Below are 26987 nucleotides of genomic sequence, written 5' to 3' on the forward strand. Positions count from 1 at the left end.
AGCTAGAGGAAAACATGGGCTCAATAAGAGTCCTTTGCTTATTTTGTTTGTTGTTGTTGTTTTTTAAATCAGCTGGAACTGAGCATGTTTAAATACTTTTCACAGAAAACAAATAGAATATGGAGAGTTCTGGGTTTGTGGGATGCAGCAGTTGCAAAATATGAGAAATGGAGGGGCATCTCTTCCATTCTAAGTGGAGGACATGTGTACAGAAGAGGGTGGACACAGATGAACGTGTAGGTCTATTGGGTAGTTGAGGGAACTCTCATCTGATGGCTGCCCTGTGAAGCAGGAGGCTGAGTCATCGTCTGAGGATAAGAGAGGAGTAAAGAGGGGCTGGCAGTCTGAAGAAAGTAGACAACATGAGTTGCCCAGGCAACACAGCATTTCCAGATGGTTTTAACAGCACAGTAGAGGTTGTCTGACCTCAATTTAATATTACTCCAATCAGTGGCCTTTATGATTTTTCCCTCTCTCCGGCTACACTAGACAATTCTCACTAGATACAGAGAATGCAGAAACATTAGTATCTCAGGGGATCTTCTGCACAGGTGTGATAAAATAAATGCGTCAAAGGAATCAAGGCTATTTTCAAAAGAGCGGTAGCAGTGTTCTATCATTTAAATGTGTTCCCCCTAAATTCATGTGGTCAGATTTGGCTGTGATTGAATTAAAAGGATGAAAATTTAATCTGACTATGGTGTTGAAATGTAGGTCCTTTGGAAGGAGATTAAGACTAAGGTTGTCAGGGCACGACACCTATGATTGACACCTGAGGAGTTTGTAAGGCAAGGGAGTGAGGCCAGAATGAGACACACGAACAGATGCATGAACTCCAGCCCTTCACCATATTATAATTCAGAAGACCCTCACCAGACGTAGCTTCTGAACCTGCAACCTCCAAACCATGAGCTGAATAAACCTTTATTTTTATAAATTACTCACATTCAGGTATTTTCTGTTATTAGCAACACAACAAACTAGAACATAATGATAGGACACAGACTCTAAACTGGAAGAATTTGAAAACAGATTCCCGAAGGTATTTTCTTGAATGTGGCTGAATGTGAGTGAACAATTATTTATGGCACTAGTTAACCTGCTAAAAGAAAGTGTGTGCAGGATCAGGTAGCATAGCCAGTTTAACAGGAAGTCCTAAGCAAACAGAGGATCATGTGTAAAACAGGACAGCTATGTGCCATAGCTAATTCTATTCAGTGGGGCAAATCCCAAAGCTGTAATTTCCATGGTTCTCAATCCATCCCTTTTCCTAAATTGTGTGAGTGACCCAGCTGGGATCATGGCTTGGAAATCTGAGTGTTGCACCAGGGGCCTTCAAAAAGTTAGTGGATAATGTGTATTATGAAAAAAAATATTGCATGACTTTCCAACTGTTTTTTACACCAAAAAAAACCCTGTGCTTGAATTTCACTTTTTAATTTTCATTAACTTTTTGAAGTCCCCTCCTACGGCTATAACGTTCTAACCAGACTCTGCCCACCAACAAACGTTTCAGAGTTCTTTTCAATCTAGGGGCACCATCACTGGCAGAACGAATGGACACGTCCAAGAAGCACCTACCATTGTTACCTCCTGACGGTTTCTGTAAATAACACAGGCTCCCTGCCACAGAACAAAACAAGACAGACAATCCGACGCCAAAATTACCAAAGACTCCCGCCCGTTCTGTCCTAGTTGTGCAAAGCCTAGGGTGGTTTAAGCAGCTGATTGTTTTTAAAACGCTTTCAGCCAAGTGCAAAGCTGTCCTCAGAAATGTGCTTGGCCCACGTGGATCGCGCAGTCGCTAATTACTAAGAGGCTGAGGAACGCGTAGCCGCGGAGATTGGCCGCCCACGGGGAATACACTGGCACCTCCAGAAATAAAGCTCCGCAGCCAATGCGGCGCCTCAGCCGTGGGGATTGGCGGCCTCGGCTGTGACGCGGTCTGGGCGGGCCGGGCAGGTTTGCGACAGAGGCCGCGGGTCCGGACCGGGGAGCTTAGAGGGGACCCGCAGCTCAGCTCTGGGCTGTCCGCCGGCGTCGAAGGTCTGTCCCTTCCTCACGCTCCCGTCCGGGTTCCTGAGTCTCAGCACCGAATCCCGGCGGGGTGTAGACGCGGAGCCACGTCCCCCGGCGCCTCCAGGACTCCCCAGGGTGCTGGCGCCTGGGGACTCCAAGGTTTGGCCTGCGGGCGCGGGGCGGGCGCGGGGCCGGCCCACTGTGCTGGGCACAGGCGGGACTCGAGTGTGTTCGCTGTGCCAGGGCCGTGCTCCTGCTGCAGCTCTCCCTGCAGGAGCTCCTGCTGCTGCAGGCACTGCTCGTCCTCGGGCAGATGCAACACTTGAGGGGACCCGGCGCTGCGGGAGGTGTGCGGGGCGCCTGGTTCTGCTCCTGCAACTTCACTTCTGCCGCGGCTCGGGACCGAGGGGGTGGGAGATGCGAGGGGCTCGTAATGGATCCTTCCAAGAAAACTTTTCCCTGCTTTGAGCATACATGCCCACTGCAGAAAATTCGGAAAGCATGAGGAATAACGGCGTGAAAACATTTAGGGGGAGGGATGGGAGTCGCCTGGGGGGGGAGGGGGCAGAGGAAACCGATTGCGCCCGGCGCTGTTGGTTCCCTTCCCCTCCCTGCGGCAGCTGCTGGAGATGAGGCGAGGCAGGCTCCGGCAGAGCGGCCCCCGCGTGTGAGCGCCCACCCTCCGCCACCGCCGGGACTTCCTGGGCCCCAGGGGTCCCGCCATGCGCGCGCCCTGAGCTGCAGGCCTTGGCATCGCGGAACTGAGGCTCCGGGAGGCTATGCTGGCTCGCTTTTGAGTGGCCTGTGGAGAGTTGAAGAAACTCCAAAATGGAGGACTTTACTGCCAGGACCTACGGCACCAGTGGCCTGGACAACAGACCTCTGTTTGGGGAGACGTCGGCGAAGGTGAGCGCGGACTGCCGCACCGGGGTGGGGAGGTGGGCGTAGGGAGGCGCGACAGGAGGGGGCGTCTTTGTGTCCCTGTGGCCGCCCCCGGCCCGCTGTCCCTCCTGGGACCTTCCACGGCCCCCAGAAGGTACTTGTGGAAGAAAGAGTGGATTCTGCAGTCCCGCGTCCCTTCAGGATGTTTGTCCTGCCACTTCTCGGCTTGGGGGGGCGAAAAGGTTGGCCGGGAGCCTTCAAGGCCGGGTGAAGAAAGTTCAAGAAGTTCTGAGCCCAGGAAGCCGGGTGAGATTAGCAGGGTGATTGCACAACTGCATCTCCAGCTGGAGGGCTGATGTTCCAAGGGATTCAGGTGTGCGCCTATGGCTTCGGCAAGGAAGGGCTAGAGGTGCTTCTGATCACCCTTTAGTAGAGCCTTAAGGCTTTACTGCTGAGGCGGCAGGAAACCAGAGTTTCTCTGATGATGGCCTCAGTCCTAGGTAGTGTTCCAAGGTCCCAGGGCCCAAACAAGCTCTTCTGTGTTTTTGTGCTTTTAAACATACAACACCTTTTCAAAACCTTAATTATGTGAGGTCCTTGACCCATAATTGAGGAGAGTTCTTTTCCCAGCCTTAGCATAATCTTTGAGTAGTTTGGACAAGAGGAACCTGATTTTATTCCCCTCCCACCCCCCCCAACTTAGAAAGTGGCATTGGAGATCTCTGACTCTTGATAATCGGGAGGAGGCTTTCAGCCTCAAAAAGTAAGGCACATGTGGAGTCCAGAGCTTCTCGATATCTTAGCTTTGGCAGGAACCTCTAGCAGACAGAATAGGGAACTTGTACATCTGGCATAGGGCATACTTCTGAATTTAGAAGCTGCCAGCTGCCACAAGACTGCTTTATTTTTTTAAGTCCACATACTTTCTATTGGCAAAGTGTTTTAATAAGAAAACGTTTGAAGCTTGATCTCCAGAAAGATGTACTTTGTTTATCTTGTAACTTTGCATTAAGTATCCACAGTATTCATGAGGTGCTCCTATTTCTTTAAACACGGTTGGCCTGATGTGTGTGGGGGCTCTGAGGATCCCAGGAACCCAGTCAGGTAGGGCATATATGTAAACCAATGTGATGGGGTTGGATCTGTGCCATGAGGGGTGTAGAGAGGGCATGGTGGGTGTAGAGGGGCCATGTAGAAGAGAAAATAAGTGATTTTAATAATGTAAATTTTTTCAGATATCCTAGGAACAGATTCAGTGTTTCCTCTACCTCCTTTGACATACAGGTTGGGGTTCTGGGTGATTCAGACTTTTGATCTCTTTTATTCCTATAGTTCCTGTAATATAGAAGTAAATGACTTCGTAATCAACTTGTTGATTTATGTAGACGCTTAGAAATATTGACATTTTCTGAATAGCTCAGGTCAAAATGCTCAATGACTTTGTTTCCTATTGCCTAAGCACCATTTGAAACTTTACTGTTTGAAATGTCTCCATTACATACATGTTTAGTCCAAGCATATATGAAGGGGTCTTTGAAAAGTTCATGGAAAATACATATTCTGAAAAACTCCATGGATTTCAAAGAAATTTCTGCACCAAAATAGTCTAGTTCTTTAATAGTGTTTTTCCATGTGGGTTTTTTTTCTTTTTTCCTCCCAGAGGGCATGTGCTTGCCAGCCATAGAGAAAGCACCCTCAGTGGCACAGGGTCACAACACAATCCCATCTCCGTTTTTCCATCCTGTTGAGATTTGGTGCACACATGTGCCCGGCATGGTTTTCAAACTGCCTAGCTGAGGTCTCTGCAGCCAGCCATCTGGGATCCAGCTCCTTTAACCACTAGGCCATGACCATGGGGTGACCATGATGAACTCTTTGAAATTTCCTCATATATCCCCAGCATTGCTTAGGCATCTACATGGTTTTATAGCAGTAGATTCAGCTATCAGAGGAAGGAAAGTGAAAAATAATATACAATTCCAGGTCTTTTAACATTTCTCCCTTAACTTGCTCTGTGAGACTGATAGGATGATTGGACATAGAGAAATTCTACAGATTCCCTGGTCTGAGAGAGGAGAAAATGTTATGTTTCTTATAATTCGAGATGCCAAATCTGAAATCAGAGACTCATCAGTCTTGGTTCACAGCAAACAAAGATTTTTGAGGGCTTGAGGTAGATAAGGCATAGGATGGGCCTTCAATAATAGAAGGACAGGACACCCAGCAGTGGCACCGTTTCCATGGAGGACGGTAACCACTAGAGTGGAGGTCTTGAGAAACCCATCACTGATTCTTATAAGTGTGAGTTCCCCAGCTTGCTCTCTTTCCCATGCCAGGAAACGACACAATAGCTATTTCACAGTGGAAACTTGGCATTAGTGAACTACCACTTCTGAGGAGAAACTTCAGAAAGGGGAAAACCTACTTCCTGTCATAATCTGACAGGTTTTCTGAGCTTTCGGTAGTCTTACTTTATAACAACTATAATATGTAGTTCCTCACATCTGATTTTAAGACAGGCAGACCTGAAGCCCGAAGAGCAGAGAAGAGTCTTCAGAGAAGTTTGTGTTTCCTCAGTGCCAGGCAACATGCTGGGTGTTGAGCTCTCTCTTGTTTGATCATCAAATTCCTTTGTAGTATGGGTGGTGTTACTTCTATTTTACAACTAAGGAAGCAGAACCTCAAATAGGGTTACATGTCACAAAGGTAGTCCTCTGGTAATGTTTCACTAGTACCTTTCGTGAATCGAATAGTATAGTGAATAGTAATTTTTGTAATCTGTGTCACATACTTCTGGATACACTCTAGATGTTCATCTACCCAGGGCTCTTTCACAGGAAACAGGAGGTGAAGTGGTTTGTCCAAGTCATGTCACGAGTTGAAGATGAATCTACTGTGGAACAATAAATAATAACTCAGTTGGCCTTGAACAGTGTCCTCATGGGCAGTTCCTGAAGGGAAGGAACTTCTTTACTTGTGCTGGGTGTGTGTAGTGGTTTCAGTTAATGAAACCCCACATTTATTCAGCTTTTACCATTATATTTAGAGATATGTTTATAGATCATACTGTCAAACAAAAGGCAAAATGAAATAATTCTCTGTTGTGACGTAAATATCATAAGAGATCCTAAAAAGATAATGAACAAAAAAAGGAAAGGTATTCATTTTTTTTGGGTAAGAAATGTGTCCCTTATTCCTTGATTCCTTTGAAATGACTTGGGCTGTGTTGTAAGTCCTGGTCAGAATGTCCAAATGCTCTTTTTCATTTGTTTTAACCCATTCCCAGGTTCTGTGTTGTAGTACCTTTCTTTCAAGTGAACAAATGTAGCATGGTCATCAAGATAAGAAATGTCTAAAGTTTCTAAGCCTGTGGTATAGCTTAGCATTTTCTGAGGGGCTGTTTTCTAATAATATAATGTGAGTCATGTATATCATTCTTAATTTCCTAGTAGCTGTATTTAAAAAATATAAAGAAATAAGTGAGATTAATTATATCTACTTATTTAATAATTATTGTTTTTTAGTTTTAGTTTTTTAATATAGGGTGCTTGTGCTTGCCAGAGACAGAGAGAGGAAACTGAGAAATCAACCTTTAGGGAGATGGCCACACCACAGTCCCTTCTCCTCTAGCCTCCTCTTGGTATTTTGGGCATTTGTGCACACACACGTTGCATGATTTCAGGCTACCAGGTCCAGGTCTCAAATTTTGCAGTCAGCCATGTGGGATCCAGCCACTTTAACCTCCATGCCACCTGCTGGTCCATGGTAAAGTTAGTTTTAATAACTGTATTAACTTTTTTAGTAACTATTTAACTCCATATAGCATTTCAACTTATATATGTAGTCAGTATAAACATCGAGATATTTTTACATTTTTTCCTACTAAACCATTGAGATCCAGTGTGTATTTTATACTTACAGCTCATTTTATTTTGGACTAACTACATTTTAGGTGCTCAGTAACCACCTGTGGCTAGTACTGCCATTTTGGACATGCATTTGTAAAGCAAGTGGGTAATTAATTATTGTGGTTCCAGAGTTCTATTTGTGAAACTTTTTTTTTTAACTGTATGACTTCAATAAATCTTAATGTGCTACTTTTTCATTGTGATTGTAGTTGGTCAGAGTGAGTAGGTAGTGTAAAAAGTCTTCAATATGTTCATGGAAAATATGGATGATGAAGAAAGTGATGCATGGATTTTTAAAAATTTTTGCACAAGAATAAACTTGTATAGTAATTCCATTTTTCCATGCACTTTTTGAAGTCTGCTTGTACTGCTTCAGCTATTTTGGTTGTGTGATGTTTTAAAAAAATATTTTGGGGCGGGGAAAGATTTTTGTTATAGGGTATGTACACTCATTGGAGTGACAGAGACAGATAGAATGCTAGAAATCAACCCACAGGAGCGATTGCCACACCACAGTCCCTCCTCTTCTGTTCTCTGGGAATCTTGGGCATGCACACACACATGCCCGGTGTCTGTTTTAAGCCACTGGGTCCGGGACTCAAACCGTGTTCAATTATGTGTGAGCCTAGCAATGTTAAATATTGTGCCATCTGCTGGTCCCAAGGTTGTGTTACTTTTTTAGTCCTAGCACAATGCCTTACCCAGTTCTTACCTCCTCCTCCATAAGAGCATTCATGAAGAGACAACTTTCTACAGAATGCCTTTTGGGAAATGTGACAGTAGGACTCTCCTCCTCCTTCTCCTCCCCAAGTGTGAATCATTATCTGGAGATAGTCCCCTCTGTTGTGCCCACAGCTACTTTTAAGATTGCTTTAGGACACCATACAGTATGGACAGTCTTTCCACCTGTCTATGTCAGAGACGTGCATTAAGTTTTTCTCAGAGCTTTGAGTCAGTCTTGATTTCTTGATCTTCTAGCTGGCTGCTGAGTCATCTGAAATCAGTTCCAGCCAGTCTGGACTACTGAAGCAAAAGGAGAAGGAGAGAATGGCTCTCAGTGGGAGAAAGCAAAGTGGTATCCAGTTACATTAAGTCAGATGGAAAAGGACCCATGCTCCACTTGGTGGGATGTAGTGGGAACTGGTTTCTAGTCACTGATCATAAAAATAAGTGATTTATCTCCTAAGAAAGGTGGTGACAGTTCTAGTCCCTTTTTATGTCTTCCCAGAAGAAATATGCAAGTGAGGGACTTTGTAGGAATGTATATACACCAGCTGCCCTCAGATAACTTCATAGGATGACCTCTGTGGAGGGGCAGGCTGGTGGGCCCTGATGTTCAGGTCTTTGGTTCCAAAGGGAAAAGCATCTCCCCGCATCCATCTCTTCCCAAACAAAAATGGTGAAAAACAAGGTCTTTTCATTAGAACAAAGCTGTGGTTAGGATGGCTGTATCAGTGCCAGCACTCCTTTTCCTGCATAGGGCCCCTAAGGCTGTCATTTGAGGACATGCAGGTTCTAACCTCTCTTCTCTTGACAGAACTTCTGGTGATTCCTTGAGCACAGCTGCTGTCTTTCTCAAAGGAGAGCTAGTAATTGCCCAAGGAACTGGAAACAGTCCTCTCTTTTCTTTAGCCTGTGAAACCATTTTTAGTTGACATTTCCTGTATAAGAAAAGTAGTTTAAGACAAATACGTGCCATGACCTTTTTCTTTTCTTCTCTGTGCCCCCCGACTTGAGAAGTATACTGGGCACATGTGCATGAGAGCCGAAACCACAACCCCCACAACCACTGGACTGGAATAAAGCGGTGGGGGTGGGGTTCTGGCTGTAGGTGTTCTTGGGAAGCTCCTTGGAGGATGCTGGTGCAAAGGGAGGGTTGCATTCCACTGGATTTACCCCTGAGTATGTAAGTCAAGTCTTGGCTAGCACTTCTCCACTGGCCCGTTACCTTAACTGCCTCTGCTCTTTGCAGATGATGTTCTCCTTTCTGTAGCACCCTGTCTTCTCTAAATATCTGAATCCTGCTCAGTCTGATTCCCCACTTTAGAGCCTTCTTTTCAACCCAGCCACTGTCCCTGTTTACCTCCTGCCAGCCTCCTGTCAGAGATGCTGCTGCCTGGGCTCATGCTCCTGGGTCTGTGGGGCACTTGGATAGGATGTGTCTGCCTGACCAGAGTATAAGCTCTTTGGTGGCAGATGCCAGTGTCCTCATTTCTGGAGCCTCTTTAGCATAATGCCCTGCCCAGTTCTTGATTCATGTATAGTATGTTTTAAGTGAAGTAAGAATTTAACGTCTCCTAAAAGTAACCTGAATCCTTGGGTCATCCTGGCCCCACAGTAGAAGGTAGAGGCTGGTTTTTAGAAAGCTGGATATGCTGGTAGCAAGACAGGAAGTGGTGTTTGAAGATCTCATGCAATTAAAGTCATCATTCTCTCTTCTCACTGAGCTATATTTAGTGAGGCCAAGGGTAAATGAGTAATATAATATTGTATTAAAAAACTCAAAGTAAGGCCTGGCCTCTCAGAGCTGATGGGAATAGAGCTGATGGTCTACTGAGTTTTCCAGTTTGTAGATGTGATTTTTGCTGCTCTGTGGTAATTGGTTAGGTCTACTGAATTGAGTCATTTCTCCCCTCCCCTTTTAAAAAAAGTTTGCTGATAGAGAGAAAGAGAGAGAGAGAGAAAGAGAATATGAGAGAATGAGAATTGCCCCATGGGGCATGGTCACACCATAGTCCCTTCTTCATTTCTCCCTCCTATCAGGATTGTTGGCATTCATGCACATGTGCCCAGTGTACTTACAAAGTCTGGGACTGAAACCACGTGGTCAGCCATGTGGGACCTAGTTGCCCCAAGTCACTTTTTGCTTATAGCCAGTTCATAGGTAGGTATAATGACCATATTTTCTGAGCTGTTGTAGGGACATGTGTCAAACCTGAGTGTCCCAATTGAAATTGCCCTCTTCTAGAAATTGGGGCAAGCCATGGAGTCAGATGTACTCCCTCTTGCTCTGACAAATCTAAATTTCTCATTGGTCAGACTCCCATTATATAGTAGAAGCAATACTAACACCATGTTGGCTACCACTTATCCACCCACTACTGAACGTCAGGTCCTCTGTTGTAGGACCTTTGAATGCAGTGTCTGTTAATCATTATAGCAGCCCTGCATGTTAGACCTTTGAACAAATGTGGAAACAAAGGTTTATACATTAAGCGACTTACTCAAAACTATAGGAAGGTATATGGCAGGAAAGTAGGTCTAAGTCAGGTCTGTTGGGCTCCTATGGGTTTGCATTGTGCTTCCCATTCTGAAGCTCCAAGCACATCTAGTTAGGGTATTTCCTGTGAGTCCCAATTCTAAAGGTCATTTTCTCCTTTAAACAAACGGAGTAGGCTTATTTTCTATATTTTTACTGTGATCTGATTTCTCTAAATGGTGTTTCAATGAAAATGTTATTCAGGTGCATATATCTGAGAAGGAGAATCTGGTGTACAAGAATATTCACAACTGAAAGATACTTCAAAATGCAATTCTGTGAAATAAGGGAAAAATGAAATGTCTATAAATTTACTTCTCTAGATAGAAATGAGGGGAAAGTTGGTGTTCAGAACCACACATAGCCGGGGAGGTTGTGTATATGAGAGAGCGTTAAGGGTGTGAGAGTTGCAAATGTCATGCAACCTCTGCTCTTGGCACCATTCTTTGAGGAGTCTCAGAACAGTAGTATCTGTGGTCAGAGTTTGCTGAGCAAGATGGCGCCTTGCTTTTTATCTGTATGCATTCTGTGCCTTTGGTTGTCTCAGGTGTGAGAGGAAGCTCCTGTTTAACAAAACCATGTAACTCTGGGGGAACCAAATTAATCCCATGGACAGTGCCTGAGGTTTCTTGCTTCAGCTAGACCTCAAACCAACGTCCCACATTTCACATCCTTTCAGAATGTTTATTCCTAGAAGGTTATCCCTTGGGCTTCTCACTGGGCCATAAGAAGTTTTCTGCTGTGATTTGGAAGAAGCAAGCAAGCAAGCAATTCTCATTTCTGAGAATCTACCTTTATTTAAGTTTGATTGAAAAATGCAACATGATGGAGGCAAAATGTAGGATGTGGCTCAAGGGTCTGAATCCCTCAGTCCATATCAACGATGGTAGGTAACAGTACCTATGGATATTTACTACATGCTAGATATGTTGCTTTGCTTCTCTGTCCTTCCCAAGAGGAGATAACCACTGTCCTCAGAGACCTGAAAAACTATGTGACTGAGATAAGGAGTGGGAAAAGGCACTCCCCAGTCCTTTCTCCTCAAATTCTCCTGTTTGGATTTTGGGCACATACCCAGTATAATTTTCAAGCTATCAGGGCTTGGATTCAAACCACAGTTAGCAGATGAGCTCTGGCTCCCTTAACCACTAGGCTATGGAGCTGGCCTGGGGAAAGGAGCAATTTTATAGGGGCATCAAATCAGAGGACTTCTGAATTTGGGCCAGGAGCAAGAGTAAGATTTTTGACAGGAGGAGGTGACAAGGAATCTCAAGCAGGGGGTCCAACTTGAGTCAGTGGGATGGGAGTAGGAAAGTATAGAAAATGGTGAGAACTGCTAATGTTCCATTGTCTGAACAGTTCTAGTGATGACTGAACCTTAGAACTTGGGAGGAGAGGTCGAGAAAGGTTGGACTACATAAAGAATGTTGACTGTGGTGCTGAGGAGTTTGGACTTTCTTCAGGAGGCTGTGGGTTGTTGAGTATGCATTTATGTGTGTTTTCTTTTATTCAGTTATTGGTCAGAAACATACATCTCAGGAAATGTGCTAGGTACTGGATAGTTTATCTTTTTCTCATGGAGCATATGTACTGCAGGGAAGATAGAAAGGTAGTAAACAAATACTCCTCTTCCATTCTTTTTTAACCCTGGCTTGCTTTATGTTTTCTAATTTTTCTTAGGCTGATTGTGCTGCTGTAACAAAATATGATAGACTGGGTAATTTATCAAGTTCAGGAATTTATTTCCCACAGTTTTGGAAACTGGAAAGTTCAAGAGCAAAGTGTTGGCTGGTGAGGCCTTCCCTCTGCTTTCAAGATGGTGCCCTGTTGCTGCATTTTCAGAGTGGGGAATGCTGTATCCTCATGTGGTGGAAAGGATGGGAGGCCAAGAGCTCCCTTCAACCTTGAGTGTTTTTTATAAAGGCGCTAATTCTACTCATAAGGGTTTTACTCTTAAGTCTTAATTACCCTCCAACAGCCAAATCTCTTAATACTATTGCATTAGGGATTAAGTTTCAACATTAATTTTTGAGGGGACACCATCATACATACCATAGCACAATTCATCAACCTGATTCTTACTTCAGGGCCTTTGAACTTGCTGCACTACTCTTCTCCCACATCATTGCATGTCTCATTTCCTTTTTCTTGAAATGGCCTATGCTCAGATGTCATATCCTCAGAATTCCTTGTCCCCCCTTTAAAAAATAGCCCCTTCCTTATCTTTACTTGGATAATGTTTCATCTACACTATGTTCTTCCTACTACTTAGCATATAGAAAGAGTGGAGAATATGTGCTTACCACCAGAGAGGCAGGGTAGGAGGAAAAAATCTTCCGATGTTGCAAGGACTTGAGATTTTGGGGCCAGAACTGGACTTCTTTGGGGAAAGGCTGGAATAATGAATCAAGCCAGGACATGGGTACAGGATTGGCGGAGGAAAGGGCCAATTTTTGATCCTTTTAAAGCTTTAAGGAATAGGGAATAGGAGGAGGAACTTTCTTAGCATTTTGTTTTCTAAGGGTCTCTACTGATGTAAAAGGTTCACGAGTGGGACTGAAGCCTGAGGAGAGGCAAAGCTTAGAACCTCTTTCTGGAGATAGACAAAGACAGTGAACCCCAAATGAAAGGCCATGCAAATATAGCAAATGTCCAGCCGGGGAGAGAAAACACCAATTTGTACTATTTTCTGTTTATTCTTTCAACTAATACTTGATCATCTGAAGTATGTGGGGCATTATGGTTGACAGAGTATAGCCAATGTCACCATCTATAAATATGGTGGCACCATTGTACAATCAGATTATTTCCACTCTGGGTAGTAGCAGCCTCCCAAGTACATGGCTTGGCTTTGTCTGAATTAGGTCCTTCTGACTCTGGATAGATGCAGCCTGGTGATGGGTGCATAGCTGGGAAAATGTAGCATCAGGTTACACATACAGCCATGTGCAGTGGACACAAATCTGACAGTGAACCTAGAAAAGGAGACAGATGAGCAAACTAGCATTTGTAGTTAGGATAGTGTAAAGGCTTTAGAGCAAGGCTTTGCACCAACACCTAGAAGTGTTCGGGAATGGCTTGAGACTGAGTTTCCAAAGAAGGCTTCAGAACAGATGAACACATTCAGATCAGATGAACCAGGGAGTCTTACATGCATTGCTAAAACTGCCAACCCTTTGTGAGAGATTAGTAGGGAGGCCCTCAAGTCAGTGCCGTGATCTAACAGTTAAAGTCAGTGGATGAAGACCAAATTCAGGTACAGTAGAGGAGAGGGGGAAAAAGAAAGAGGAGGAGGAATTTGGCATAGCAGGTGTTAAAAATAATTGAGGTAACTGAGAAGAGGAAGAGAAGAGGTTAGCATGAGACCGTTCAGACAAAGGGAATTGCTATTTCAGGCTGGCTCCAGGAGCCCAGGATTGGCATGGGGCATTGGCCCCCATAGGGAGAACATTCAAAGACAGGCGTTTGGGGAGAGCCAGGCATGGGAGAACTCTGAGTGATCCAGGATGCATTAGCTTGGATAGAACAGGTTTCAGAGGTAGGATGGCTGATGCTTGCAGGTGTGGAGTGTGAAGACTGACCAGTTAGGACTGAGCACTTGGAGAGAGGGGGGTGAATCCATCAGCAATCCATTAGAATGCTGTTTTCTGAGGACTCTTGTGGAGTCACATACAAAGTCTAAAGTAATCTTACCTTATGCCTTCAGCCTTTTGTAGAGACAAATATCAGAACTTACTTTGTAGGACACAGCTGCATCTTCTATATTGCTGTATTTGTACAGACTCAAGCAAGACATTCGTCTTAGAATGAGGAGAGGTTTTTGTCTTCAAAGAATGCAGCATGCTTGCTTCTATTAATGAAAACTTAAAACCCTGTTGTACTTCCCACAATTTTAGTACTAGCATTTGAATTTAAATCCGATTTAAAAAAAAAATGTTTTTGCCATAAGGTGCATGCACTTGCTGGAGAGAGAAAGGGAGACAGAGAGAACATGAGAAATCCCTCCCCTTCCACCCAAGGGGGAATGGCCACACCACAATCTCTTCTCCATTCTCCTCTTGGAATTTTGGACATGTGCATGCACCTGGCATGATTTACGAGTTGCCAGGTCCAGGACTGGAACCATGGTCGGTCATGTGGGAGTCCAGTGCCTTAACCACCCCACCACCTACTGGCCCCAGAAGTGTTTTCTTTAGCCAATTTTTTTTTTGTAGATTTATTATTATTATTATTATTATTTTTACTCTTTTCCATTTCTCAAAGTCTTTAGTTTTGATTTTTTTTTTTTTTTTTTTCTGTTCAAATGGGTAAGGGTTTTACTGTAGTAGCAAAAGCCCATCAAATCCATTTTGGAAGTAGCAAAACATAAATTGCCATGGAAATAGAAGGTTGAATATGATATCACTTGTTAGCATTCCAAACTCTCTGGAGCCAGACTGTTTCCAGAGAGCTGAGGATAGGTACTAGTTTTGACCAGGTTCCTCCTGGAGCCATTATTGCCACCTGAGTATTTGAAATAAGTTTGAGGTCCTTGTATCAAGTTGTTGACGGATGGCTGATCAGGCAAGACTGGGGGCTCCCCTGTGTTTTGAGCACTAAAGGAAAATAGTTCTCTTTACCCTGGCCCGAGCGCAGCCTAAAGCTGATGATTTAGAGCCGTAAATATTAATAGTTAGAACTGGAAGGAAGCAGGTATCTTTTAGCTCATTCTTCTCATTTGATAGACCCAAATGGTTAGAGAATCCTTTTGAGGTCACATAGCTAGCCAGTACCAGAATGAGATGAGAACTTGTTCTCTTGACTCTTGAGGGTCCATATGTATTAGTGTAAGGTTTCCATTTACACAGAGCATTACTTAAGAGACTTGCCACTAGCTGACCTTGGTAGATCATTCAGTCTCAGGAACTGAGTTACCCAATGAAAATGGAGATGACAGTTCCTGACTTGCTTCATAGGGTGGCTTTCTACTCTCTGAGGTATGAACCACTGGCATGTATGTTCATTTTTTTCTCCTCCCTCATTCAGAGGAAGACTAACATGTGATTCCTTTGTGCTCAGACCAAGGCCTTCATGATGCATTGCCTTCTGGTCTCCTTTCTTTTCTGCTCTTATGAAACTTGCTGTGTGATCATCTATTCCACTTGTTCCATTTCTTTTCTGTGACAGCAATGCCTTGTTCTCCCCTGGATCTTTGTGGAGTTCCTGTTTATGAATCACCTTTGCTTCTTACTCATCCACTACTTCTCTTTCAGAATTTTTTTTAATATTTATTTTAATTTAATTTTAAAAAATTTTTATGGTAGGATCTTGCCATGCTGAGACCACCCTGCTTCAGCTGACTGTAGCTGTGCACCACCATGTCTGGCTCTTTAGACAGGTCTTTGCTGTTGCCAAGGCCAGTCTTAGGTTTGTGATCTTCCTGCCTAAACTTCCCATCCTACTGGGATTATAGGCGCATACCACAGCACTTGGCCTTTAGGTTGGACTGGGAATTGAACTTGGGCCTGCCATGTGGTCCCTCAGTGGAGCAGAATCCTACATGGCCAACTGTTTGCAAAACATGCTTGGCACAGGTGTGTATGCCACACATGCTCCATTGGTGTGCACACTGGTTCTTGCTCTCTTATGACCACATGTGTCCTGTGGATGAATGAATATATGTATGTATATGTACACACACACACACACTGCTGAATATTTTGCTTTTTGGGAGGGATGTTCTAAATCTCCATCTTACCCTCTTAGCAGGTGAGAATCGAATCTGATTCTAATTCCATCAAGCTTCCTTGGGAATTGAAAATAAGCAATAGCACAAGGTTGAAAACTGATAGGGGAGAACAGTTTTGGTAGGTGGAAATAGGTAAAAATGAAATTGGGGAGAATAGAACTAGTTTCTGTGAGAAATTAAATAACTGAGTTAGTAGAGATTAGCTGCTGAAGTAGAAATAACCCATTTGTTTATTCTACAAACAGCAAAGTTTTAATGCAATATTCACTTTTTTCATGTACTCTGGTTTTAATTTGGAACATATTAGTCCTCAAACTATCCTTTGAAATGCTAATTAACTAGCTATTTAATTATACTCTGTCATCCTCTTTGGAGACTGAGAGCAGAAAGTTGTGAAAACCCAGGGAAGGGTCTCCACCCTATGATTTGAACATATATATATATTTATTTTTTATTTTTTTGAGAGAGATTTTTGCTATAGGGTGTGTGCACTTGCTGGAGAGATAAGAGACAGAGATACAGAAAGTGAGAAATCACCCACCTGGGGGAAATGGCCACACCACAGTCCTTTCTCTTCTGTTTTCTCAGGATTTTCGGCATGCATGTACACATGCCCAACATGAGTTTGAAGCTGCTGGGTCCAGGACTTGAACTGTGGTCAACCATGTAGGAATCCAGTGACATAATCATTATGCCATCTGCTGGTCCAGAACGTAATATTCTCATTTTAGGCTCTAAACTTTATTATTTTATTTTATTTATTTATTTTTTTTGGAGAGGTTTTTGCTATAGGGTGCGTGCACTCGCCAGACAGACAGAGAGACATAGAGACAGAAAGCGAGAAATCACCCCCCAGGGGGGATGGTCATGCCGCAATCCCTTCTCCTCCATTCTCCTCTCGGGGATCTTGGACACGCATGCACACGCGTCCGGCGTGAGTTTTAAGCCACCGGGTCCGGGATGTGAACTGTGGTCGACTACTTGGGAGTTCAGCGACATAGCCATTATGCTAACTGCTGGTTCCCTTAGGCTCTAAACTTTAGAGCAGTACTTCTCAGTTTCAAATATGCACATAAATTACCAGGAGCTATTGTTAAAATGCAGATTTAGATTCATGAGATCTGGGATAAAACCCAAGGTTCTACATTTTTAATAGGCTCTCAGGTAAGGCCAATCTGCAGGTCCACCCACCATAATTTGAGTAGTAGGAAGTGAGAAAAAAAGGTCTTCTAAAGTTAATTTTGTTGTTTTTGACCTGGGTTCATGGTTAACAGAAGTCCTTAAGCCAACACTTGGGCCTGGAGAAAGAAAATATTGTGAAAAACATTGGTGCCGTATCCTACAGCTTGAGAGCCATTGCATAATAGAATAGCTGGTATTTGTGAAGATGACTTAGAATGTTGCTTAGTGACCGTCTAGAAGGCAAGCAGAGAGGTAGTCAGTAAAGTATAGATATAAAGGGAACTTCAAAAAGTTTGTGGAATATGACATTCAAGTGTGAGTTTTTGGGAGGGGGCAAAAAATACCTGAAATCCATGCATAATTTAAAAAATATTCCCATGAACTTTTTGAAGTCCCTTTATATATTTTCATTGGAACAATTGATTACATGGGTACATTCAATAATCTAGAAAACACCAAGGAGGGAGGAAGTCTTTTATTCTTGAAAGTTAAGTACTTAACTTTAATAACTTTACTAATAGGCTTTTTTTTTTTTTTTTAAGAGAGATTTTTGTTATAGGATGTGTGTGCTCACCAGAGAGACAGAAAGCATGAAATCATCCCCCCAGGGGGGATGACCATGCCTTCTCAGTCCCCTCTCCTCCATTCTCCCCTCAGAATTTTGGGCATGCATGCACATGTGCCCCACATGAGTTTCTAGTTTCTAGCCTCCAGGTATAGGACTTGAACCATGGTCCGCCATGTGGGAACCCAGCAACATAACCATTATGCCACCTACTGGTCCTACTAATAGGCCTTTTGAAACCCATGTGTCTTTTGTTAACTTTGTTTAAACTGACAGTAGCATTCTAGGTTGTTCAGTGAAATGTATAAATGGAATCTTCTGTTGGGGAAAGGAGGCCTGGCACTGAATCTTGCTTTTATCATTTATTGGTATTGAGACCTTGGGTAGTTCTCAGTTTCCCTGAGCCTGTTTAGCTATCTGTAAAAGTAGTTTTACCAGGACCAGATGGTGATGCAGGTGTTGTAAAATGCAACATTTTGTGAGGCAATCCCACATAGGAATGTTCTCAGTTCAAATCTAGAGACCTCCCTGAGTACCCTGGGCACACCTGCTCATGACCTGGGACTGGCTGAAGGCTGGGGGTGGATCATGGCATTAAGACCTTGCGAAGGGTTTTCTCTCACTTGCTCCTGAAAGAAACTTTTAAAAGTTATATGATCATTTTATCTCCGATTTTGTTTATTTCAAGAAAGATGAGCAAGGAAGAGAAGAGGAAGAAGTGAGACTTCCAAGGACTGGTCACGCTGCAGTCCTGTTCCCTCCTTTTCTCCATCTTGTCAGGATCCTCAGTATGTCCAAAGTGTTTTTTTCAAACCACCAGGCCAGGACTCGGTGATCAGCCATTTGGGCTCCAGCTCCTTCTGCCCAATACTTGACTGCTGCACTATGGGGTTGGCCCTCATTCCTAAATTTTTAAGAGAAGATAATGTAAAAGCTCTTTGCATACTGACTTTCCCTTCACCAATTTTTCCCCCGTTAAGTCTGGCAGGCAACTTGGCTTTATCATTTGGCAATTAGCAATTCATCTTTTTGGCCTTTTCTCACCTGAATTTCATTACTGGCTTCTTTTGGTGGGGGAGTGGTTTGCAGGCCTTTGTAAACTTTTTCAAATTCCCAGAGGTTATAAAGAAGAGCAGATATCTTTTTTTTTATTAAATATTTTATTTTTTATTTATTTTAATTTGACTGGGGGGGGGGGCCACCAACCAGGCCCAGGACTTGAACCACAGTCTGCCATGTGGGAGTCTAGTGCCCTTAACCACCATGCCACCTGCTGGCCCCAGATAACCTAACTTCTCAGAAAAGACCAGAGGAGAATGTAGTCTACCCTTAAGGCAAAAACAATTTGACTCCTATAGATAGTATCTTTAAGCATATTTTATGTTGAACATACTTTTTTAGGAGATATTTTTGCTATAGGGTGTGTGCACTGGCTGGAGAGAGACAAAGTGAGAGATCATCCCCAAGTGGGATGACCATATCTCAATCCCTTCTCTTCCACTCTCCTCTTGGGATGTTGGGCACACATGCACACACGCCTGGCATGAGTTTCAAGCTGTCAAGTCTAAGACTCAAACTGTGGTCAACTACATGGGAGTCCAATGACATAACCATTATGGCATCTGCTGGTCCCCACACTTTTTTTTTTTTAAGAATGATTTTATTTAACTTTATTTTTAATTTGACCAGAGAGTGACAGAGAGAGAGAAAAGGAAAATGAGAAAGCAAGCTGCCAGGTCCAGGACTTGAATTGCAGTCAGCCATGTGGGAGTCTAACACCCTTAACCACCATGCCACCTGCCAGCCCCTCCCACACATTTGAGTACAAGTTAATGACTAGAGATCTGCCCCATCTCTTCACTAGCAAATAGTCCTATTTCAGACTCCTGTGTACTGTGTAGGCTTCTCTAAGGTGGTGTTCTGAGTCCTCTTAAGTTTAGCAAGGGTGTGGTTGGAGCCCAGTTTCCTTTGTTGTGTAACCTTTGAATTGTATAGCCTTGGTCTAGAGAATTGGGGTTTGTCCATGGTTCCATCAGGCACACCAATACTTTGGTTTTCTACACTATTTCTCCTCCCAGCTTGGCCTGGCTGCTAACTTCTTTGGATCTTTATCTTTAAAAGCTGACAACTTGGAAATGAGGGTTTGCTTGCTGCTCTGGGATGTTTCTGTGCCCTTCCATCACTGAGATTTTTATTGGCTGCTCCCCTTCCAGATCCTGCTGTTCTCTCCTCATACGTTATTGAAACAATCTTTTAGACTATTGATTCCTTAAAGACTCACTCACTTTGGCTACTTGGTATTTTCATTGGCCTTAGTGTTTGCTCATTAGATCTTCACCCCTTAGTTTATTCTGTAGTTCTATAACTACTGTCAACCTATTCTATTATTTTTAACTTCTTAGTCTCTAGAGCTGAAACTTCGCATAATCAGTGACCTGGGTTTTGGAACCCGTGGTTTCAAAGTGGCTTCTATTGTAAGTTGGTGGGTATCCTAGCAAAAACCTTAACCAATATGGGACCTAAATTTACTTTAACCTATAAAGTTAGGATTAGACTGGATCACAAGTTATTGAAAACATACTGTGGAGGTGGTTTGGGAAGTGATGTGGAATGACAAGAAAGTTCAGTGGGTAGGATCAGGCTTTACATTCAATTAAACAATTCTACTTTTATTTTTTTGGAGAGGTTTTTGCTCTTGGGTGCGGGCTCTTACCAGAAAGACAGAGAGACACAAAGCAAGAAATCACCCCCTGGGGGGATAGCCACACCGCAATCCCTTCTCCATTCTCCTCTCGGGATCTTGGGCACACACACACATGCACCTGGCGTGAGTTTAAGCCACTGGGTCCGGGACTAGAACTGTGGTTGACTACATGGGAGTCCAGCGACATAGCCATTACGCCCTACTGCTGATCCTCTACTTTTGTTTTCCTATTAAGTAAGCTGGAAAACCACCAGACTAGGTGGTCTTTGAGATTACTTGTTATTGGTACTCTGATCCCTTCTAGCAGTAGCAACTGTATTTAGACAAGCACACTTAGGCTGTAGTACAAATGCAGGTCTAAACTCATCACTGTACTCAAGGTCTAGTCTGAGTCCTGATACTTTTCACTGACTCTGGATGGCCACCCCAGTGCCCTCTTCTTTCTGCTCTCCTATTCCTTAAATGGATTATTTGTATGCCTGCCTTCTCCACTTGTTCCATCCAGTCTTCAAGACTAAAAAATCATGTCCCTTCAAGAACCCTTTCCCAATTGGCCTTGTTTTCCCAAAGTTATTTCTTCTACTCTTAAATGGCTCTGTACACTTCTTGTCTGGCAGTTTTGTGTGCAGAGCTCAGAGACAGTCAGAATCTTGGTTTCTTCACTGTAAACCAGTCCCCAATGCCTCACATCATACCATTCTGAAAGTGCCACTAATCCAAGTCATAATGGCTTTAAAACTTTTCTTTCAGGATCGAATCATCAATTTAGTTGTTGGCATCCTGACATCCTTATTGATTCTAGTAAGTACCTTTATTTTGTACCTCACCTAGGTTCTTAGCAAAAATTGAAAAACTATTGTGGTTTAATTCTCCAAAAAAATAAAGGGGCTAATAAAAGGACTAATTTAACTGGGAATGTTCCTGTTAATGCTTTCAAGTTTATTACCCTAAAATCATAGTTGGCAACTAGAGTAGCTCATTTGATTTTTACCCTCATTCCCCAGTTGTGTGTGTGAAATGAAGACAACGTGGTTTTCAGATAACCAAGTCTGTCATATTTGCTTGCCTAATTTGTAAAAATGTCAGTGCCTACTATTGTCATAACCATCTTCTGTTATAACCTACCAAAGCTCCCTATTTCTGTTAATACCTTAAGTTTGTGTCCTAAAGAGCATCTGTTAACCTCTGGAGATTATTTATACACATACACATACACACACACACACACACAGTTGCTGGAATAGTTGTGATATTTTTCTACGCAAAAATGTGTTACGACTTTTTGGACCGTGTGTGTGTGTGTGTCTAGATTGATCTATAGATAGATAAGCCTATCTGTAGACATAGACATATATATTTACATATTTTGTCACAGGGCGCACGTGCTCCTAGTAGAAAGAGGGAGGGAAAATGAGAAATCATCCCCAGCCCACAGAGGATGGTAGTGCTGCAACCCTCTCCCCTCCATTTTCACACTTCTCTTGGGATTTTGGGCATGTATGCATATCTGCCTAGAGTTTCTCAAGCCACTGGTTCAGGACTCATACCTCATAATCAGCCTTGTGGGATCCAGTTGCCTTAACAAACCATTCCATACCTGATTCCTCCTCCTTCCTCCATTAAAAAAAAATTTAATCAGTATAGCTTTTTATCTTGAATAATATAGTTGGGTACTATCACAATTTTTTTAAAAGCTGTTTTTTCATAGGCTGATAATGACATTTGTCTAGCATATTTCTATTAACTGTGTTGGGAATTTTAGTACTTTTCTCCATGGTTTCTTAATAAAAAGAATGAACATAATGCTGTACCTGATAAAAATAGAGAATGCTAGGGTATTAGAAACCCATCTACAGTGTTTTTCATAATTTTTAGCAAAACCAGCTTTGATTATACTCCCTTTTGGTAGAAGTATTAAAACTGCAAAATGGTTAGAGCATTTTCCAATGTAATTATTAATCCTGGGAATGAAGTTTCCACGACTTCCGATTTTTGTAAGTGAAAGGTTTTGCAATTAGCCAATTCTACTGGATGTCTCCTTTCATAAGTAAGGGAGAGGGATAAAGGAGGAAGCATAAATCACTCACATATCTTTACAAATATTCTATTAAATATATGTGTTGACTGCAGAAAGCAAACCTGGTGGTAAGTATAATTTTATAATGTGAAGCATTTTGTTGTATTACCTTGCCTTGACTCTAGTCTAACCAAGTCTTGGAAGTAGTAAGACCTTTGCATAATTTCTCTTCCTACAGGTAACACTGATCAGTGCATTTGTTTTCCCTCAACTACCTCCAAAGCCGTTGAATATATTTTTTGCTGTCTGCATCTCTTTAAGTAGTATTACTGCCTGCATACTTGTGAGTACTATTTATAATTTAAGTGGAGATTCTTTTTTAATTTTTGCTATAGGGCATGTGTACTCCCCAGAGACACATGGGGGTAGGACAGCATGCTTAAGCCCCTTCTCTTACGATTTTGGGGGCTCATGGACACACACCCAGCATAATTTTCATACTCAATGGCATGCCATTGAGTCCAAGACTCAAACAACACAGTTGCATGGCCAGCTGTGTGGAATCTGGTGTCTTAAACTCCAAGCTTCATACTGGCCCCTCAAATGGGAAATTCTTGAGGGCTTAATGTTACAGTGCTTACAATAGATTCCCAGCTCTGGGTCTGTATAGATATGTATCTCTAATTATATCCCCAACCACCAAATTATATAAAAAATTCTCCATTGTTAGTTATGTGTTACTCTTGGAATCCCAAGTTTTTGTCCCATATCCCAAAGTTGTAATACTAAAAGGTAACCTCATAACTTTTGGTAGCTAAGGGGAAAAAAATTAGTGAAGAAACATACATGAAAGAACAGATTTTGGGAAAATTGGTCAGTTTTAACCTATGTCTTACCTTCCGAAATCAAAATGATTGTCAAAAAATTCCTGAGAAACTTAACGCTGCAAGTGTATCCTTGTCCTAATAACAGTATCACTTCATTACAATAGGCCCTTTAATGGTAATGAAACAAAGATGGTGGTGGCTTCTCAATGTTCATTCATTCTTTCAGTTGGTGGTTTCCTGTTTCTTCAAGAAAAGGCAGACCAAAACTTTTAAAAAAGTTTATTAATTTTGGGGAAGATTTTTGCTGTAGGGTGCATGTGCTCCCCAGAGACAGAGACAGAAAGCAAGAAATCACCCCTCATGGGGGATGGCCACATTGCAGTCCCTTCTCTTCTGTTCTCTTCCTGGGATCTTGGGCATGCACACACACAGGCCTGGTGTGAATTTTGAGCCACCAGGTCCGGGACTTAAACCGCAGTTGGCCATGTAGGAGTCCAGTAACGTAACTGCTACACTATGTACTGGTCCCAAAATTATATACTTTTTTTTTTTTTTTTTGGAGAGGTTTTTGCTATAGGGCACGTATGCTCACCAGAAAGTCAGAAAGCCAGAAGTCACCCCCCTGGGGGATGGCCATGCCACAATCCCTTCTCCATTCTCCTCTCAGGACCTTGGGCACACATGCACATGCACCCGGCATGATTTTAAGCCACCGGGTTCGGGACTCGAACCGCGGTCAACTACATGGGAGCCCAGCAACATAGCCATTACACTAACTGCCGGTTCCCCCCAAAAATATACTCTTAAAACAGTCATTCTGGGGACAAGTGGATGGCTTAATGGTTATGTCACTGGACTCACATGTAGTTGACTGCAGTCTTGGACCTGTTAGCTTAAAACTCATGCAGGGTGTATGTATGTGCATGCATACCCCAAATCCCAAGAGGAGAATGGAGAAGAGATTGCAGTGTGGCCATCCCCCAGGAGGGTGATTTCTTGCTTTGTCTCTCTGTCTTGCATATGCACCCTCTAACAACAATCTCTCCTCCCCCAAAACCCAGTCATTCTGACTCACTTAGGGCTTAAGTCATAATAGTAATTTGTTTATTAGAAGTAAAAATAAGCCAGGAGGGGCCAGCCTTAAAGTGCAGCACTTAGGTATTTACAGGCAGCCAGATTGTTGTGGCTGACTGGAGTTCAGTTCTTGGTGTGTATGTGCCCTGGAGGAATGAGGACTATAGCGTGACAGTACCTGTTGTGGGGTTCTCTTCATGTACCCTCTGGCATTAAAAAACAAAAACCACTAAACCAGGAGATATCTAGGAGAGTTTTAACTTACTGATGCTGCTACACACAATGACCTGAAGACTGGCTCACCCTACTTTGAGAGTCTGGCTCACCCTACTTTGAGAGTCTTCCTGTCCCTCCCCAGCCTGGGGCCTAACAGTGAGCTAGGTTAAACCACATACATACATTATGCATACCCTATTTTATATTGGCAATCTGAATCAATTTTGTGAATTTAAAAGTCGTCTGTCTTCTAGTACCTAAAAGAGTTTACCTTTTACTCTTCCAAATATACACACACTATATACCTGTAATATATCCATTCTTGGATAGCTTGCCAAATAGGTGGATAAGTACAGATTTTGAACCATAAAGTGGGAAAGTAAAACTAAGTATGACCTTGGTTGTGGAAACTATTATCCAAATAATGAGTTAAGAGTCAAATTCTAGCTGCACTGGTCTTGGGAATGTAGGTGAATATGAAGACTATCTCATTTAGATAAATGTTGATAAAACTGGTGGGAAGGAAACTAATTGAATTTTAATAGGTGGCCCAGTGGCTGTTACTTAAACTTTTATTTTAACTTTTCTTCTAGATCTACTGGTATCGACAAGGAGACTTAGAGCCGAAATTTAGAAAGCTAATTTACTATATCTTATTTTGTATCATCATGTTATGTATATGTGCAAACCTGTACTTCCATGATGTGGGAAGGTGAGACTGCCAAGAAAAAAATACCAGGACTCTTCCAAACTATAAAGTAGGACAATGAATAAATAATCATTGGATTAAGTATGCTGAATACTCTCCTGCAGAAGTCTGATACATGATTTTCATGTTAACTGCAATTTTAAATTCCCTCTTGTATGGGAGACATACATCATAGATCACTTCGTTTTTCTTTAAGGTAAACATTCCAACCCTTAAAGCTCAATAGCACAAGTCATTTTCACTTTTGAAATGAAAATTTTTTACAATGTAATTGCATGGCAAAAGGCTATGTAACAAACAAGATCTTGCATTTTAAGACAAATATTCTTTTATTTCTGTTAAACATACAATTATTGTTCCCTAGGCAACCAACTTTTGCTTATAACTACAATTTCATTTCACGTTAACAAAACAGTGAAGACAACTTTGATTGTGAAGATCTAATTACAATAATAAATAAAATAATTTATACAAGTTTTTGTGTGTGTGTGTCTTTTTTCTATAGGGGTCATATTCATTAAAGCCCTAAGGCTAGTTTTGGCTTATTCCTTTTTTAGTATAGGAATGACTCTTAATTTGTTTCAGAAGCAAATTTTTTTTTTTTGAAATTGCCTGAGAGGGAGAAGTTATATTGTACTTCTGACCAGCTAATGCACTAAGTGAATGGCAAACTCTCTTACCCCTCAACTATGTTCTGGGTAATTTTATATAGCAAAACACGTAGTAAAGGGTCATGGTATCAAGGACAGGCAGCATTGCCTGAACCCTCATGTAGTTTAATTTTACTTCAAAGTGCTAACTTTGTAAACTAATGACAGTGGTTTCTGAGGGGGTGAAAACTGCTTATTGGCTTCTGGTGGATTATTAATACTCTTATCCATATTTCCTTTAAAAGTAATTTTAAAAACCTGTAGTGGATTAACTGTTTAATGCTTTCCTCTTTACCTTGCCTAAATCAGCTCCCACTGCCAGCAATGGGTTAACCAAAAATAACTGCCAGATCATCTCCCAGGTCTCTGTATTTCTATGCTGGTCAAATCTCAAACCAGTGATATTTGATCTTTTGTAAAGTTACCGATAAGCTCCAGACCATGCTGATATTACTTCTCTAAGAGATAACGAGGCCTACTTGAGATTGGATAGAACACCATGCCTGATCTTTAGAGATGAGTATTACTGCTTTTATATCAAAGCAGTTAAACTTTGGTGAATGAAATTTCCTGCTGCCAAGTACCACTAAACATAGGGGTCTATGCAGTTAAAATTCCCATACTCCACTCAACCACACTGTCATAAAACTGGACCTCAGATGATATACTTAGTATAAGGAGATAAAAAGTCATAGCAGCAACAATGTGCATGGCTTAAGCACTGTAGCTACTTAAAAGCCAGAGGAATGGTAAGTGAATCCTCTTGAAGTTTGCTATTTCTTTGGAGAAGTCCTAATTAACATGGTGGCTTCTTGCTTGAATTACCTGTTTCTAAGAATTACTTAATGACAGTTTACCAAATCCTCAACATCCTTTGAGTCTTCTGAAACAGGACTGCCCAAAGATGATCCAATATTTGATTCTTCCTGATGATGTTGGAGTATGGGATCTGCAATGAGTTAAGTTTCAGGTTAGTCTTAAATGTATTTTCTTTCTCTTGAAATCCATGTCAAGAATTTAGAGTAAGTATTCTAGTGAAGGGTAGGCTTTAACACAAGATGACTAATATCTTTACTTTTGGATCAAGAAAGACTAAATCAACCAAACCAGGCTGTGGCTCGGTGGTTAAGGTAGATGGATCCCATGCAGTAAGATCCACCCAGACATGGTGGCTTGAAAAACATACAAGGTGCATGTGTATGCAAGCCTAAAATCCTGAAAGGAGGGAATTGGAGAAGGGACTGCAG

General features: G+C 42.3%; 2 protein-coding genes across 11 annotated transcripts in view; one reads left to right on the forward strand and one right to left on the reverse strand.

The window, feature by feature from the left end:
• The first annotated feature begins 1938 nt into the window (after positions 1-1938).
• TMEM243 (transmembrane protein 243) lies at positions 1939-25564 on the forward strand. 2 transcript variants are annotated; one of them, XM_006158742.3, is made up of 5 exons: positions 1939-2046; positions 2640-2925; positions 20998-21048; positions 22503-22607; positions 24975-25564. In XM_006158742.3, the coding sequence occupies exons 2-5, from the start codon at positions 2848-2850 to the stop codon at positions 25095-25097; spliced, it is 357 nt and encodes a 118-aa protein (XP_006158804.1). In that variant the 5' UTR covers positions 1939-2046; positions 2640-2847; the 3' UTR covers positions 25098-25564. The 2 variants fall into 2 exon arrangements, with proteins under 2 accessions (XP_006158804.1, XP_006158803.1); XM_006158741.3 differs by having other exon boundaries at positions 1961-2178.
• DMTF1 (cyclin D binding myb like transcription factor 1) overlaps positions 18311-26987 on the reverse strand; it is a 62288-nt gene continuing 53611 nt past the window's right edge. For 6 of the 9 annotated variants that reach the window (XM_027775851.1, XM_006158738.3, XM_006158736.3 and 3 more), the window contains one exon: positions 25260-26689. In XM_027775851.1, coding sequence (XP_027631652.1) covers positions 26583-26689 — 107 coding nt within the window. In that variant the 3' untranslated portion in view covers positions 25260-26582. Of the gene's footprint in view, positions 18448-22579; positions 23335-25259; positions 26690-26987 lie in introns of those variants that run through there. The other 3 variants (XR_336015.3, XM_014591685.2, XM_006158735.3) reach the window with 3 other exon arrangements.

Source organism: Tupaia chinensis, unplaced genomic scaffold (genome assembly GCF_000334495.1).
Source record: "Tupaia chinensis unplaced genomic scaffold, TupChi_1.0 Scaffold000606_1, whole genome shotgun sequence".
NCBI lineage: Eukaryota > Metazoa > Chordata > Mammalia > Scandentia > Tupaiidae > Tupaia > Tupaia belangeri.